Source organism: Lagenorhynchus albirostris, chromosome 8 (assembly GCF_949774975.1).
Source record: "Lagenorhynchus albirostris chromosome 8, mLagAlb1.1, whole genome shotgun sequence".
Classification (NCBI taxonomy): Eukaryota; Metazoa; Chordata; class Mammalia; order Artiodactyla; family Delphinidae; genus Lagenorhynchus; species Lagenorhynchus albirostris.
Genome location: NC_083102.1, coordinates 93,026,114 through 93,041,318, shown reverse-complemented (window position 1 = coordinate 93,041,318; position 15,205 = coordinate 93,026,114). Strand labels below are relative to the sequence as shown.

Sequence of the window (15,205 nt, the reverse complement as noted above, 5' to 3'; positions counted from 1 at the left end):
ATCCCCTGAAATTAAATTGATAGAGCAGTGGGAAGCCTTAGAGAATTAAAGAACTGAAGTTAGACGAGGATTAAAAATTGGCCACAAGTAACTAAAGACTGTCAGGCTGGCATGAGCCTTCAAGACAGGAATGCATTAGGCTCCTCAGGGAAATTCAAATGCAAATTTGTAGTTCCCAGATTTCTTCAACTTTCTGATATTATCCTTTTTTTTTTTTTTTTTTTTCCCTCTCCCTACTCCAGTCTCTCAACTTTGGTCACAGACTGCTGCTTCTCCATCTTTCCACCCTCTATTTACCCTTCAGGATAATCTTAACTTTCAGCCGCCACTTCCTTCCTGTATACAGGATTGTCTTTCCTCACAGATTGGGACATTTGAGACTGTTCTCAAGGTAATTCTTCCGGAGCTGACTTATTAATTAGGTAGAGTGCCTAAGGCCCACAATACTTTAGGAGTACACAGAAACGTTTTAATTTTAATTTATTTTAAAATCTGAAGAAAAAAATGAATATGTAATACCAGTAAACACACAATAATTAGTTATATTCATCTTTATATGAATGCAGTTATAAATATAATTCTTAACATTTTTATGGAGGAAAGGACCCATAAAGGCAAAATTTTCTAGGGCTCACAGAAATCTTAATAGTCCTTGAATTCTTCTGAGTCAGCCCAGCCTTACATCCCTCCCCAGTCAAAACTGGTGCATTCTAGCCTCATGGGTAAGATCCAGACCAGAGGTGACTATAAAGTATTTCAAAATCTGATTTATGGTGATGTTTGCAAAATTCACTAAATTCACTAAAAACTGTTAAAACGGTCACCCCTGAAATAGGATGAATTTTATGATATGTAAAATATAACTCAATAAATTTTTAAAGTTATAGATTAAATAGGAAAAGCAAAAACACAGGTGTATCTAAAAGACACAAAAGTATCAGATTATTATACTTGTTTGAATTCAAAAGTTTATCCATAAAAATGTGCTATAATAATGAGTTAAAATCTCATCTACCCTAAATATGAACAATCTACAAACAAGGAAAAAAAGGTGAAATAAAAAATTCCAAAACATTCTATATGCGAAAATAATTATAGAAGTTTGGTGCTAAAAAAATCCTAACTCATTGTAGTAGTAATTAGGGGAGCCTGGTTGCAATTAAGTACAGGAAGGATATTAAAACTTTCAAAAGATATTTCTGTAAGCCACAACAGAAGAATAAGAGCAACAGAATAATTGGAACCACATCCAAACCCACTTCCTTGTTATTTACCAATATCATGTAAAGAATACTGTTTAGATGCTGACATTAGACAATCTTCAGTTGACAACTTTAAATCATATTAAGACTAAGAAAAAAAAAATCAAAGAATTTTATGACAAGGGTTAAAAGTTTATAGCCTTGAAACTACAAAAAATTTGGTGCCCACTACAAACCACATCCCGACAATTGTCATGTCTCTACGATGAAATGGTTTTGTTGTGGTTGAGGCAATCATTTCTGAGTTAATTATTAGCTACTATTCAAATCAAGTGCAATTTGTCTATTGTACATTAGATCACTTCTAAGAGAGGGGGTACAAAATTTCATTTTTAGCAACTGATACTGAATGTTATAATCATTCATTTGTCATCCTATGCAATGCAATCAAAATGAGTAGAAAACTATGTTTTTTACCACTGCATGAAATGGCAGTCATTTTCCAGGCAGCTGAAATTAAGTTCAAATGTTATCTGCTTAATGCAAGTGAACATTTATATAAAAAAAAGAAAATGAATACATTTTTTAAAAGGTGAAGTTTCCTATTACGTTACTTCGAAAAGTATCTAGAAATAGCACTTCCTATTTACATAAAGCAGATTTTAATCATTTTGTGGTTTGGTTTTTAGATCTAAAATCTACAAATGTTATCTTAAATTGACAAACTAAGTGAAGTTAGTCAAGATTTCTCTAATATGAAAAGATATAATAATTATGATAAAATCATGTCAATAACCATCTTTTTAATCTCAGCATATTTCTAACATTGTGAAATATTTTTTCAATAACCTAATAAAATTAATGCTACTCATCAGTAGTATACTTTCTAATAGACAAAGAATTTGCCATATCCTTTGTTGCACTAGAACTTCAAAACAACCCAGTATGTTAGTATAGTGAACATCTGTTGATTGGCTCCCTATCATCCTTTTCCCCTTCCTCTGGCCAAAAAATAACTCCATCATTCTGCAAGGAAATCATCTCTCCCCAGTCAAAGCCATGTGGTTTGGGTGGAGTTAACCCTGTCCCTTGTATCCGGAATGGCTTAAGCCAATCAATATAGTTTATCTTTCAGGACTCATTAATTGGTTCAGGAATATTTCACTTAACCAGTCATTTAACAGTCACAGTCTTGTGTTCTGGGACTTCTAGGAAAGGGCACTTCCTTTCTCTTCCATGGGAACTACTGAAAAATTCAGAAACTTTCCTGGGTGGTACAGTGGAAGGATGTAAGATCTGGAACAAGAATTGCTAAAACTTTAGCTCTTCACAATGAAGAATGGAGAAAAGGGGAGAGACAAGGAGAAAGCACAGAATAGGAATGAAAACAGGAAAGGAAAGAAAGACAAGCAAAAAAAAAAAAAAAGACAGAGAAAAGAGATGCCCAAGGCTAGAGAAGCACACATGAGAAGAAAAGAGAGAGTCCAGAGCCAAAGAATAGGGCAGAGGCAAAGAATCAACGAAAAACAGAGCTTAGGCTGCAGTGGGTTCAGAGAACGAAAAGGCTTTTATCACCCATTGTGTTGCACTTCAGGAAGGTTTCAGCATAAATTATTACCTGTACCACTGCCCTTTGAAACTCTGTAACACTGTTCACAGCTCAGAGGTTATTTTGAATGTGGCAATGGTAGCAGTATCCAAGGAGACATAGTCTTTGGTTGAAAGACCATCACCTAACAGAATTTATAAACAGAAGCCTTAAAAAGTTAAAATCCAGATTCCTAAGCATGATATATGAGGCCCAACCACATTCTGCAACCCCGTTAGGGAACCACAGGGAACTATATATCACCTCCAACTCTCCCATACAACTTGGCTGCCTCTACTAGTAAACTCTGAACAGCTATGTCACCTCCCACTCCAAGCTACCTAGCACAGAGCCTGGGATACAGTTAGTGCTCAGTGGACTAGAGCTGAAACAAAAAATCCAGTCATCCTATGACTCCAAATGCTCTTTTTTCTCAAAATTCTCATATTTCAATAAAAACACTTGTCCATCAGGTTAAAGTCCATGATGGCTTTCACTCAGTGGATCTAAACATGATTAGATAATGACCCAGAAGAGCCCACTTTGTTGCACTATCTTACTGTAGCTCTCGGCATGCTTTGGGGAGGTGGGGGCAGTCTTTCTATGTGTTTCCTTATTACTGAGTGCTCTTTTGCTTCCCCTGCCTCTTACTCAATTTGCCTTCTCCCCTTTAGCTTCACCACAGGAAAGCTTGGAGCTTGCCTGTCCCTCAATGTCAAAGCTTTTCCTTCATTAAGCAGGGAAAAGAGAATGATTCAGGACGTCAGAAACCAGAGGTCTTGCTGTGACTCTGCTGCTCAAGTAGGTCAACCTCTCTTAGCCTCAGTTTTCTTATAAGTAAAATGAGAATAGAAATACCTGATCTACCTACGTACCTCCAATGATAATTATGAGAGCAAAATAAAATAGTAGATGTGTAAGTACAAAGCTCTAAAATAAGGCATAACAGATTTTTATTGTTAAAAGGTAGTTAATGACAATGGCCAAGATATAGAAACAATGTAATTGTCCATCAATGGGTGGAGAGATAGAGAAAATGTGGTATGTACATACACTGGAATATTATTCATTCATAAAAAAGAAGGAAATCTCATCATCTGCAACAACATAGATGGATCTTGAGGGCAGTATGCTAAGTGAAATAAGTCAGACAGAGAAAGACAAGTACCATGTGATCTCACTTATATATAAAATCTAAAATTTTTTGAAATTTTTGTTTAAAAAATATACCAAATTCATAGCTACAGAGAACAGATTGGTGGTTGCCAGAGGTGAGGGATAGGACATGGGCAAAATGGGTGAAGGGCGTCAAAAGGTATAAACTTGCAATAATACAATAAATGTCATGGCGATGTAATGTACAGCATGGTGACTATAGTTAATAACACTATATTGCATATTTGATAGCTGCTAAAAGAGTAGATCTTAAAAGTTATCACAAGAAAAAAAATTTTTATAACTATATACGGTGATGGATGCTAACTAGACTTATTGAGGTGACCATTTCACAATACATACAAATACCGGATCATTATGTTTACACCTGAAACTAATATAATGTTATATGCCAATTATAAAAAGGTAGCTAATGAGCCTTAAATACACTAATAATTTTAGCTACCTTTGACTGGGTTAGCTACAGCACAATAGGCTAAATCACTGCTACCATGTTTGCCAAAAGCAAATCATTTCATCATTTGTTGTTTATCAAGGACTTATCCTAAGTCAATGATTTTCTACTTTTTTCGAATTTTCCCTAAGCAAGTTTAAGGGTTATGAGGCATACCCATTGGTAACAGTGGTTCTCTGATTGATCTCCAAAGATTGTTAGACCTGCTATTTGACAAATACTGGGCTGGGCTTTGAGGATACCGCTATAAGCAAGAACAAACATTATTCCTGCACACATGGAACTTACAGCCTCAAGGAGCAACATGAACAACAAATATAGACACACACCCAAAGTGTGCATGAGTTTGCATTTACTGTACCCTCACTTTGAAACAGCCCTACCAGTGATTCCACCCACCTCCATGCCCACCCCCATGGAACCACACACCTCCAGACTGTGAATCACTGTGTTAGGTGCTAGAGGAGAATTCAACTCTATAATACTCTACAAGAGAATTTTTTCCAAAGCTAATTAATTCATCATTGACATATTATAAGCAAAGCAGTCTGGGTAGAGATCTGAAGACCTAAGCAGAGCCCCAAATACAGGACCAGCTACATAATTTGTGAGTACTGGTGCAAAATGAAAAATGCAGGGCCTCTCATTCAAAAAATATTAAGAATTTCAAGGCAGTGACAGCAGAGCATTTAAATTAAGCCTAGTGCCTTCTGTGACTGCATAGGTCACACACCTATGAAATCTTCATGGCTTCCATATTTACTGGATGTGCAATCTTACCCAATCACTTAACCTACCTCGAGTTCCTTACAGCTATAAAATTAGGGGAGGAAGGAAAAAACTCAGCTTCTTCCCAGACCTGACATCTGCTTCTCTGTTAAGAAGAGAGATCATTCATTTGGAGAGAGTTCTTTTACCCTTTTATTATAACCATTAAAACCCTGACTGTGACTCAAAGCTAGTGTTGAAAACTCATAAAAAGTATTTCACTTTCAATCGTATTAATGTTTTTTTACTTCTATGCACTACCTTAATTTTGTCTAAAAGAAAAAAATCTCCAAAGCAGAGTTCCAAGATTTCTATTTTCCCATGTATGCCATTTAAATCTGAAATTCCCAACTGAGGTCTTTGTCTATGAAGTAATTTTTCCCACAGTAAAATGTCTCCTTGTACAAGTTAGATATTTTCTTTTTTTCCCCTCCTTGAAAAATTACCTATTCAAAATCAACTTCCACATATGGTACAGCATCTAGGTTTGATCCAGTGAAAAGGAGGCAAACATACCTGACAGCTATCTAAACCAAGCGTTCTTAATCTGGAGCTTATGGTAAGAATTTGGGGAAGTAATTAACTTGAATGAAAAAAAAATTATATCTTTATTCTCATCAACCTCTAACTAAAATTTAGCATTTTTTTCAATTATGAATGTAGACAACAAACCACAGGAGTATTAGCAGTACCTAAGTATGACCTGATCACCAGTAAATATCCTACATATTTCCTTATAGTTGCAGATATCTCAAAATATCATTCATGCTCAACACTACCTCAAAATTCCAACAGTTACTGAATCCACTAACAGATATCCTGTTTTAATGTATTAATAAAACATCATATGTACTATTATAACACAAAATTGGTTTTTACATTGAAATAACTACATCTCAATATAATTACCTCCCTCTGTAATCCTAAGTATCTTATTCTATGTATTTAAAAACATAATTCTGAGGAAAGGTTCACAGACTTCACCAGATTACCCAAAGGGTCCATAGCACAAAAAAGATGAATAAACTCTGGTAAAAAGAAGTTACAGAGCTCGCATGACATGAAATAGAAACAACTGTACTCCTGTCTCAAAAACAGTAATAGACCTATTCTAATAAAAACAGTCTTTAGGGCTTCCCTGGTGACGCAGTGGTTGGAAGTCCGCCTGCCAATGCAGGGGACACGGGTTCGTGCCCCGGTCCGGGAAGATCCCACATGCCACGGAGCGGCTGGGCCCGTGAGCCATGGCCGCTGAGCCCGCGCGTCCGGAGACTGTGCTCCACAACGGGAGAGGCCACAGCAGTGAGAGGCCCGCATACCACAAAAAAAAAAAAAACAAAAAACAGTCTTTAAAATTCTGGTTCAACAGCAATGTCTACATTATAACAAAATCTTCGTGGTCCATTTATTTTAATAAGACAATATCAAGGACACCAAAACAGAACAGCTTTTGCTGTTGTTCTGGTTTTTTGGGGGGGTGGGGGAAATTCTGTTGTTTTGTTTTTTGTTTTTGCACATGTGACCACAGGATTTGATATGAAAAAGTGTAACACAGATACATGTTTTTATGCCACTATCTAAAATGTTATTTGGATTGGTACCTGGGATGACAGTAGGTTACAATCAATGAACAGTCCTTTTCCGGTTTTATATCTTTGTATCAATCCAGCCATAATGGCTCCATAAGCATAAAGGCCAGTGGCAAGATCAGTCATGGCCACTCCTGGACGAACTGGATCTCCATCCTGATTTGAGGGTTAGGTTGAGAAAAACAGAGAAACTGAAAATTAAAAACATCATATGAGTTCACAAATATCCTAAGGTCAAATAAAAGAAAGAATTGTATATCATGTGCACACATACATACACACACAAGAAGTACAACAAATTGCTGTTGGTGGTAAGGATATGTTTACATTTGCTGTATATTTATTATTTTTCTGAATCCACCCCCTACCAACAAAACTAAACCAAACCAAATGAAATAAAAGACTTTTAAAAACATGTCTAAAGTTCCTTCTTAATATATTTTACATTATTTATACCAAAAAAAGTGAATAAGTGAATTTGAATTTAAATGAGTTAATCTGTTGGAGAGGAAAGAGTTAAAGAAGTATTTTTTTTCTTGTTGGGTTAGGAGGTTCTCCCAGGAAAGAAGAGGGCAGAAGACCTGGTCTAATCTCCTTATAAGCATGCTAATAACTGGCAAATACACTAATGGTATTTGCTTTAAAAAAAAAAAAAAGAATTTATATATAAAAGGCTTTTAGCAGGATACTCCTGCTTTAGAATTACTACGGTAAAGAAACCTAGTATCTATAGATTTATGGGGCATAAGGCATGAGCTATGCAACTATCTGGATATAAAATGGAAATGTTCCAATAGTCCATCAGTTTCGTGTAATATGAGGTGAACCATGTACTCCATTTGAGATCTTATCTACTGCTCTGGGGTTGAGAATTTTGTTATTGTGAGAAAAAAGGCACTGGGGGCCTATCTCAATGTCCAGGAGCTCCTTCTGCTTCTCCTGTGCCTTTTTATTGCTTGAATCCTTAAAATTACAAGTAAAGCTTGATACCGATTCATGTTGGTCTTATTGACAATCCAATCCTTCCTTGACCCATATGTAAAGATATTAGAACAGTACCAGGCAAACAGTAAGTGCCCTATAAAAATTAGCTATCAAATTATTTGTCAACATTATTATTAATCATTGTTGTATCAGAGAGTTCCTATTTTTCACTACCTTGAATTCTGCCAAGTCTTTCATTGCACATAATGCCTAAAAAAACCTGTATTTCACCTAGTTGATTTATTCATTCATTCACTTCCTTATTCATTAATTCCAGCTGTTGTTCAGTCATTTTCAGAAGCTAATTTTGCCTTTTCTGAAGCCCATACATAAACTATGTTAATCATCTTACAAGACAGCTAAATTTGTTTAAAGCAAGTGAGACTATATAGCGACTAAACTATTTTTCCCTGCTTTTCAACACAATTTCAAGGAAGATATTGCCATAAAAATTGGAAACTTCTGGGGGCCTTCTAACTATTATTATTGGAAAAACTTGTAGTGGCATGAATCCATAAATTTAAAATTAATACCGTCATTTGGATTTAAGATTATTTAATGTATTAAAAGTGAGAGGTAAGTTCAAATTTAAGTTTATAGACATCACCTGCTTTCTTACTATAATATTAATATAATCACATTTCTTGAGAAGTTTTCTATACTTCTCAGAGCAGTAGGAACAAATCATATAATAAATCCTTTATATTACATTTTAAGTCTCCTGAAAAATGGAGACTATACCCAATATTCTAAAAATATCAATACATTATCCAGAATAATAGCATGATATGTATGAACATTAACTAAATATTGTCATCCATACATTAGAGACAACATTGTCACTGTTAAAAATGACCATTTGTGCCAAATAAGTTTAGTGAAATACTAATTTAAAGAGGCTTGCTAACACACTTTAGATTCAAAGATATAAATAGGCTGAAAATAAAAGCATGAGAAAGGATATATCATGCAAACAGCAGCCATAAGAATGCTGGAGTGGCTATACTAATAGCAGACAAATAAACTTAAAACAAAAAAAGCTCTAGAGAAAAAGAGAGAGATTTTATAATGGAAAAGGGTCAATGCATCAGGAAGATATAACAATTAAAATCATACATGCACCCAAAAATTGAACCACCAAAATACAAAAAGCAAAAGTGACAGATTTGAAGGGAGAAATAAACCCTTCATGAATAACAGTAAGGATGTCAATACTGAAATATGAATAGTGAGCAGCACAACTAGATAGAGGATCAAAAAAGAAATAAAAAATTTAAACAACACCATAAACGAAGTATACCTAATAGATATAAAATGCACATTCTCAAGTGCACATGGAACATTCTCTAGGACAGACCATATCCTAGGCCAGAAAACAAGCTAAAATAAATTTTAAATGAGTGAGTTCATACAAAATATATTCTCAGATCACAATGAAATGAAATTAGAATCAATAACGGGCATATCTGAGAAACTCAAAAATAAGTGGACAGTAAACAACGTTACTCCCAAAACACCAATGAGTAACAGAGGAAATTAATAAGAAATTAGAAAATACTTCAAGATGAATGAAAATAAGGGCACAACATACCAATATTTATGGATGCAGCTAAAGCAGTGTTTGAGAGAAATTTACAACTGTAAATACCTATATTAAAAAAGAACTTAGATCTCAAATCAATTACCTAGCCTTCCACCTTAAGACATTGAAAACAAGAAGAGTAAACTAAACCCAAAGCAAGCAAAAGGAAGGAAATACATATTGGAGCAAAAAATAATGAAATACAGAATAGAATTCCAATAGAGAAAATCAACAAAACAAAAAGTTGGCTCTTTGAAAAGATCAGTAAAACTGACCAACTTTTAACTGAACTGTCCAGGAAAATGAAAAGAGAAGCATTCAAATTACTAACATCAGGAGTGAAAGAAGGAACATCACTAACAACCTTGCAGAAATAAAAAGTATTACATGGGAATACAATGAAAAATTGTATACCAACAACTTTGATAATCTAGATGAAATGGACAAATTCCTAAAAAGACATAAACTACTGAAACTGACTAAAGAATAAATAGAAAAACTGAACAGACATATAACAACGAGAGAAATTGAATTAGTAATTGAACTTACAACAACAACAACAAAAAGCTTTCTTTAGCTTTGCTAGTGAATTCCACCTCTTTACAAATACTTCTGAAACCCGGAAGAGAGGAAACACTTCTCTACTCATTCTATAAGACCAGTAAAAACTGAGGTCAAGCCACACAGAAACATCAAAGGAAAATAAAGCTGTAGACCAACATCTCTGATGAATGTGAACACACACCAAAAAATCCCAACAAAATGCTAACAAACTGAATCCAGCAACATATAAAAATGATTATACACCATGACACATCAGGATTTTTCTCAGGAATGGAAGGTTGGTTTAACACTTGAATATCAATCAACATAAGCATATGATAAAACTCAACACCCTTCATGATAAAATACTCAACACCAACACACTAGGAATAGAAGTGAAATTCTTCAATCTCATAAAAGGCAAATGTGGGAAAAAAAAAAAAAAAACAGCTAACCTCATAGTTAAAGGTGAAAGACTGAATGCTTGGCCCCATTAGGAACAAGACAAGGATGTCTGCTCTCATCACTCCAATTAAACATTATACTGGAGGTTTTAACCAGTATAATTAGGAAAGAAAAAGAAATAAAAGGCTGGAAAGAAATAAATAAAACTACCTTTATTTGCAGGTGACATAATTTTGTATACAGGAAATCCACCAAAAAATCTGTTAGAACTAATAAGTGAGTTCAGCAAGTTTGCAAGATACAAGGCATTATACAAAAATCAATCTTATTTCTACACTATAACAACAAATAAACCAAAAATGAAATTAAGAAGCAATTTCGTTTACAACAGCATCAAGAAGAATAAAGTACTTAGGAATAAATTTAACAAAAGAAGTATAAACTTAAACTCTGAAAACTACAAAATATTGTTGAAAGAAATCACAGAAGATCTAAATAAATGGAAAGACATCCCATTGTCATGACTTAAAATTGTTAATACTGCAATACTCCCAAACTGATCTACAGATTCAGTACAGTTTCACCTACTGAAATCCTAGGTGCCTTTTTTGCAGAAATAAAATCTGATCCTAAAATTCATATGGTAACTCCAGGGACAAAGAATAGCCAAAACAATCTAGAAAAAGAAGAACAAAGGTGGACACATACTGCCCAATTTTAAAACTTACTACAAAGCTACTGCAAACAAGGCAGCATGGATGGCACAAGGCAGATATACAGACCACAGAAATTCTCACCTTCAATTCATTTTTGACAAGCATACCAAGATAATTCAATGGGGAAGGAATAGTCCTCAAAAATTGGTGAAAAGAATGCAAAAGAATGAAGCTGGACTCCCTCCTCACACTATATACAAAATTAACTCTAAATGGACCATAGACCTAAACATAAGAGCTAAAACTATAAAACAAAAGAAAATATAGGAGTAAATCCTCATGATCTTCAATTTGGCATTGATTTCTTAGATATGGCACCTAATAGCAGCAAAAGAAAAAAGATAAATTGTACATCATGAAAATAAAAATCACATGTGTTTCAAAGTAAATGATCAAGGAAATGAATAGATAAAAAATGGGAGCAAGTTTTTGCAAATCACATATCTGATAAGGAACTTATAAACAGAATTTATAAAAAATACTACAACTCAATAAGAAGACAAATAACCATTTTTTAAATGGGCAAAGAATTGAATAGACATTTCTCCAAAGAAGATCTACAAATGGTCATTAAGCATATGAAAAGATGTTCAGCATCATTAGCCATCAGGGAAATGCAAATGAAAACCACAATGTGCTTATAACTCAAAACAATAAAGACAACCCAATTAAAAAATAAGCAGAGGGTTTAAATACACATTTCTCCAAAGAAGAAATACCAATGGCTAATAAGCACATTGAAAGATGCTCAACATCATTAGTCACCGGGGAAATGCAAATCAAAACCACAACGATACCACATCACACCCACTAGAATGGCTATCATGAAAAAGAGAAATAATAACAAGTGTTAGCAGGGATGTGAAAAAAATCGAAACTCATATGCCACTAGTAGGATTGTAAATGGTGTAGTCACTGTGGAAAAAGACTGGCAGTTCCTCAAAAACTTAGATATAGAGTTACCATATGACCCAGCAACTTCACTTCTAGGTATATACCCAAGAGTATGAAAACATATGTTCTCCCAAGAAACATATGCACAAATTTCCATAGCAGCATTATTCACAATATCCTAAGAGTGGAAGAAACCCAAATGTCCATCAACTGGTAAATGGATAAATAAAGTGTGGTACAGCCAGATGACAGGATATTTCAGGCAATAAAAACGAAGTACTAATACATACTACAACATGGAAGAATTCTGAAAACAGTATGCTAAGAGAAAGAAATCAGTCACAAAATGCCACATATTATATGATATCATTTTTATGAAACATCCATAATAGGCAAAACCACAGAGAGAAAAAGTAGAACTGTGGGCTGGGGGCAAGTAGGAATAGGGAGTACTGTTAATGGGCCTGGGGTTTCTTCTGGGGATGATGAAAAAGTTCTGAAGTTGATTGCACACCTCTGTGAATATACTAAAAAACACTGAATTGTACACTTTAAATGGGTGAATTATACGGTATATGAATTATATCTCCATAAAGCTGTTTTATTTTTTAAATACCATTATAATGCTGGTAATTAAAGCAGAAAAATAGAAATAAATAAATTTTAAAAATCTTTTTAAAGGCCTGCTAAAGAACATGTATTTAGTGGGAACTCTAGAAGTTACATTTCATTCAAGGCTGCTTGGTAGCAATAATTAAAGAAGATGTACCATTTGTATTCTATTGTAATTCAGAGATGACTATGCTCATACTTTGGAAATCCCTCATTATCATATTCCTGTCATCTAAGAATTGTCAGCATGCCAGAGGAATAAGAAAGTGAAAATAAATTACCATTTAGTAAGCAGAAAATCCCACAGAGAACCACATTGTGGCTGTGAAGTGACTAGGTATTCCCAGGTGCAATCAGGCAGAATCAGAGAAGGGGCTGTGTGTCCTCATGGAATCAAACTCCCCTTCCACATCTGGAGCTCCATAGGAGCCCTAATGCCGTGACAGTACTAACCAATGTGCCTCTTCTCCTCAAATCTGGGATAAATGGGGTGGTACTTTTTATGTCAATGGGTATAGGAATTCATCACTCACAATCTTTAGTAAAAATATATTTCAGGAAAAATGGGTAACTAACTGACCTTGTTAAGCAATATGCCCTAGAATCTCATCATAATTTGGATTTAAACTTATAAGTAGACTTTTGGAAAGGAAGTAAAATTTTTATTTTATTAAATTTTAATTCTAGAAATCAATAGTAGAATTTTTTTTTCATGGTCACTTAGAAACTGCTTTAAGTGTATTCGGTTCTTTTGATAAGTTAATGTAACCTTTTTGTAAGAGCAATTTATGATGATTTTCCTATAAAACTAAAATGAGTGTGCCTCTCATCAACAAAACTACAAGAAAAAGAAGATTCTACTTAAGAGTTAAGACACAGAGTTATAGTTAGAGGACAAACTATAATATAAAAATATTAAGAGTCTTCCCGATCATTCACTTTACATATTCATTTGTGTATCTCTCCATTCTCACTGTTTCAATGTTATTTTCATATATTTTCTCATCCCCCATTCATTCATGTATTCAAAAACTCATTACAGGTAAAACCTGAACATTAGTGGAAAAACTAGGGAAGTCTGAAAAAAATGTGGAGTTTAGTTAATAGTATCATACCCGTGTTAATTTCTTAGTTTTGACCATTGTACTATGATTTTGTAAAGTGTTAACATTAGGATGAAGGGTATAGGAACTTTCTGTACTATGTCTACAACTTTTCTGTAAGCACAAAATTGTTTTAAAATTTTAAAGTTGATAAGTAGAACCTGAATTAGTTCTTTAAAAAATAAAGTTTGACAATTTCAAAGTGGTTTTTATTTTTAGAAAAGTACGCAATCTAGAGAAGAAGTGGAAAAAAATAGGCAACCACCTATAAAGGTGTTCATTTGTTTCCTTTACATCACAATCTCCTAAATTATAAAATTAAAAATTTAAAAAGATTATTTCCCAAACACAATTTAAGACTGTTTTAACATTTCATTCATTTCTCCATATCTATTCTCACTACTTTCAGAGTTTGCCAAATGAAAAAGAAAAATGATGTGTTTTTCTAAGTTATTCATTAAAACCTTGTCTGGTTAAAAAGTACATAAGAGGGGAGGGTGGGAGGGAGGGAGACGCAACAGGGAAGACATATGGGAACATATGTTTATGTATGACTGATTCACTTTGTTATAAAGCAGAAACTAACACACCATTGTAAAGCAATTATACCCCAATAAAGATGTAAAAAAAAAAAAAAAAAGTACATAAGAAACTTTAAATCAGCTCTGGCACACGTTCAATAAAGAGGCATGAATTCTTCCACCAAGAATTTTTCTCCTTAGTCATATTACTCAACCTAATTACTTCATAAAACAATAAAAAATGTTAAAACTTTTTTAAAGTAGTTGGCTTCATTTTCAAAATAAGAAGTTATTGTTAAATATGTCCATGTCTCTATGTCATATTTTTATTTCAAAATGAGGCATTCATTATATAAATGTAATCTACAGAAAATTTTGTTTTTACTCTAGGGCACATGAATTTTATAATGATCTATTTTCCGAAATATGAATTCTTCTACTATTTACTAACTGCATAACCTGTGGCAAGTTCTCAGCCTTTGTTAGTTTTTTGGTCAATTGTAAAATCTTGCTAATAACAAAATCTGCCTCATCAGTTGGTATGAAGATTAGATAAGAAAAGGTGTATGAAAAAACTTTTTATGAATGTAAAAGGCTGCACAAATGTGACTTTTTTAAGATACTTGGTGTAGTGCTCTAGAAGACCCATCAGAAAGATTTGACAGGGGCTCAGGGGAAAAGGCCAAGATGGGAACCTCAATCAAGGACAGAGGAAAGAGGGAACAGATGTATTCATGAGATACTTAGAAATTTGAATTCATAGACTTGGATTATTGATTGGGTGAGGGAGGGGTTAAATTAAATGAATTATGGGGAAAATCAATAGGAAATTAAGCTTCTTAATATGATGGTAATATTTTGATTATGAAAGCCACCATAAGTATGACTTGCAGCCTTAGTTAGGAAAAGTATCTTTAGTAGAAATAGAAAGAGCAGCACAGAGAACAAAAAGTGGTATGTTCAGATCAAACGAGGGTTTTAGCGACTAGGAAGAACACAGTCACCACAGTCACTGCCTTCACACTTTATGAGCACAGACTCTGGAACTACACAGTATCTGAACCTTCT

At 34.0% G+C, this 15,205-nt stretch overlaps 1 protein-coding gene across 2 annotated transcripts in view; it reads right to left on the bottom strand.

The window, feature by feature from the left end:
- The window catches only part of SUGCT (succinyl-CoA:glutarate-CoA transferase), a 684,774-nt gene that overhangs the window by 586,223 nt on the left and 83,346 nt on the right, over positions 1–15,205 (bottom strand). For both annotated transcript variants that reach the window (XM_060156214.1, XM_060156215.1), the window contains one exon: positions 6,790–6,933. In XM_060156214.1, coding sequence (XP_060012197.1) covers positions 6,790–6,933 — 144 coding nt within the window. The remainder of the gene's footprint in view (positions 1–6,789; positions 6,934–15,205) is intronic.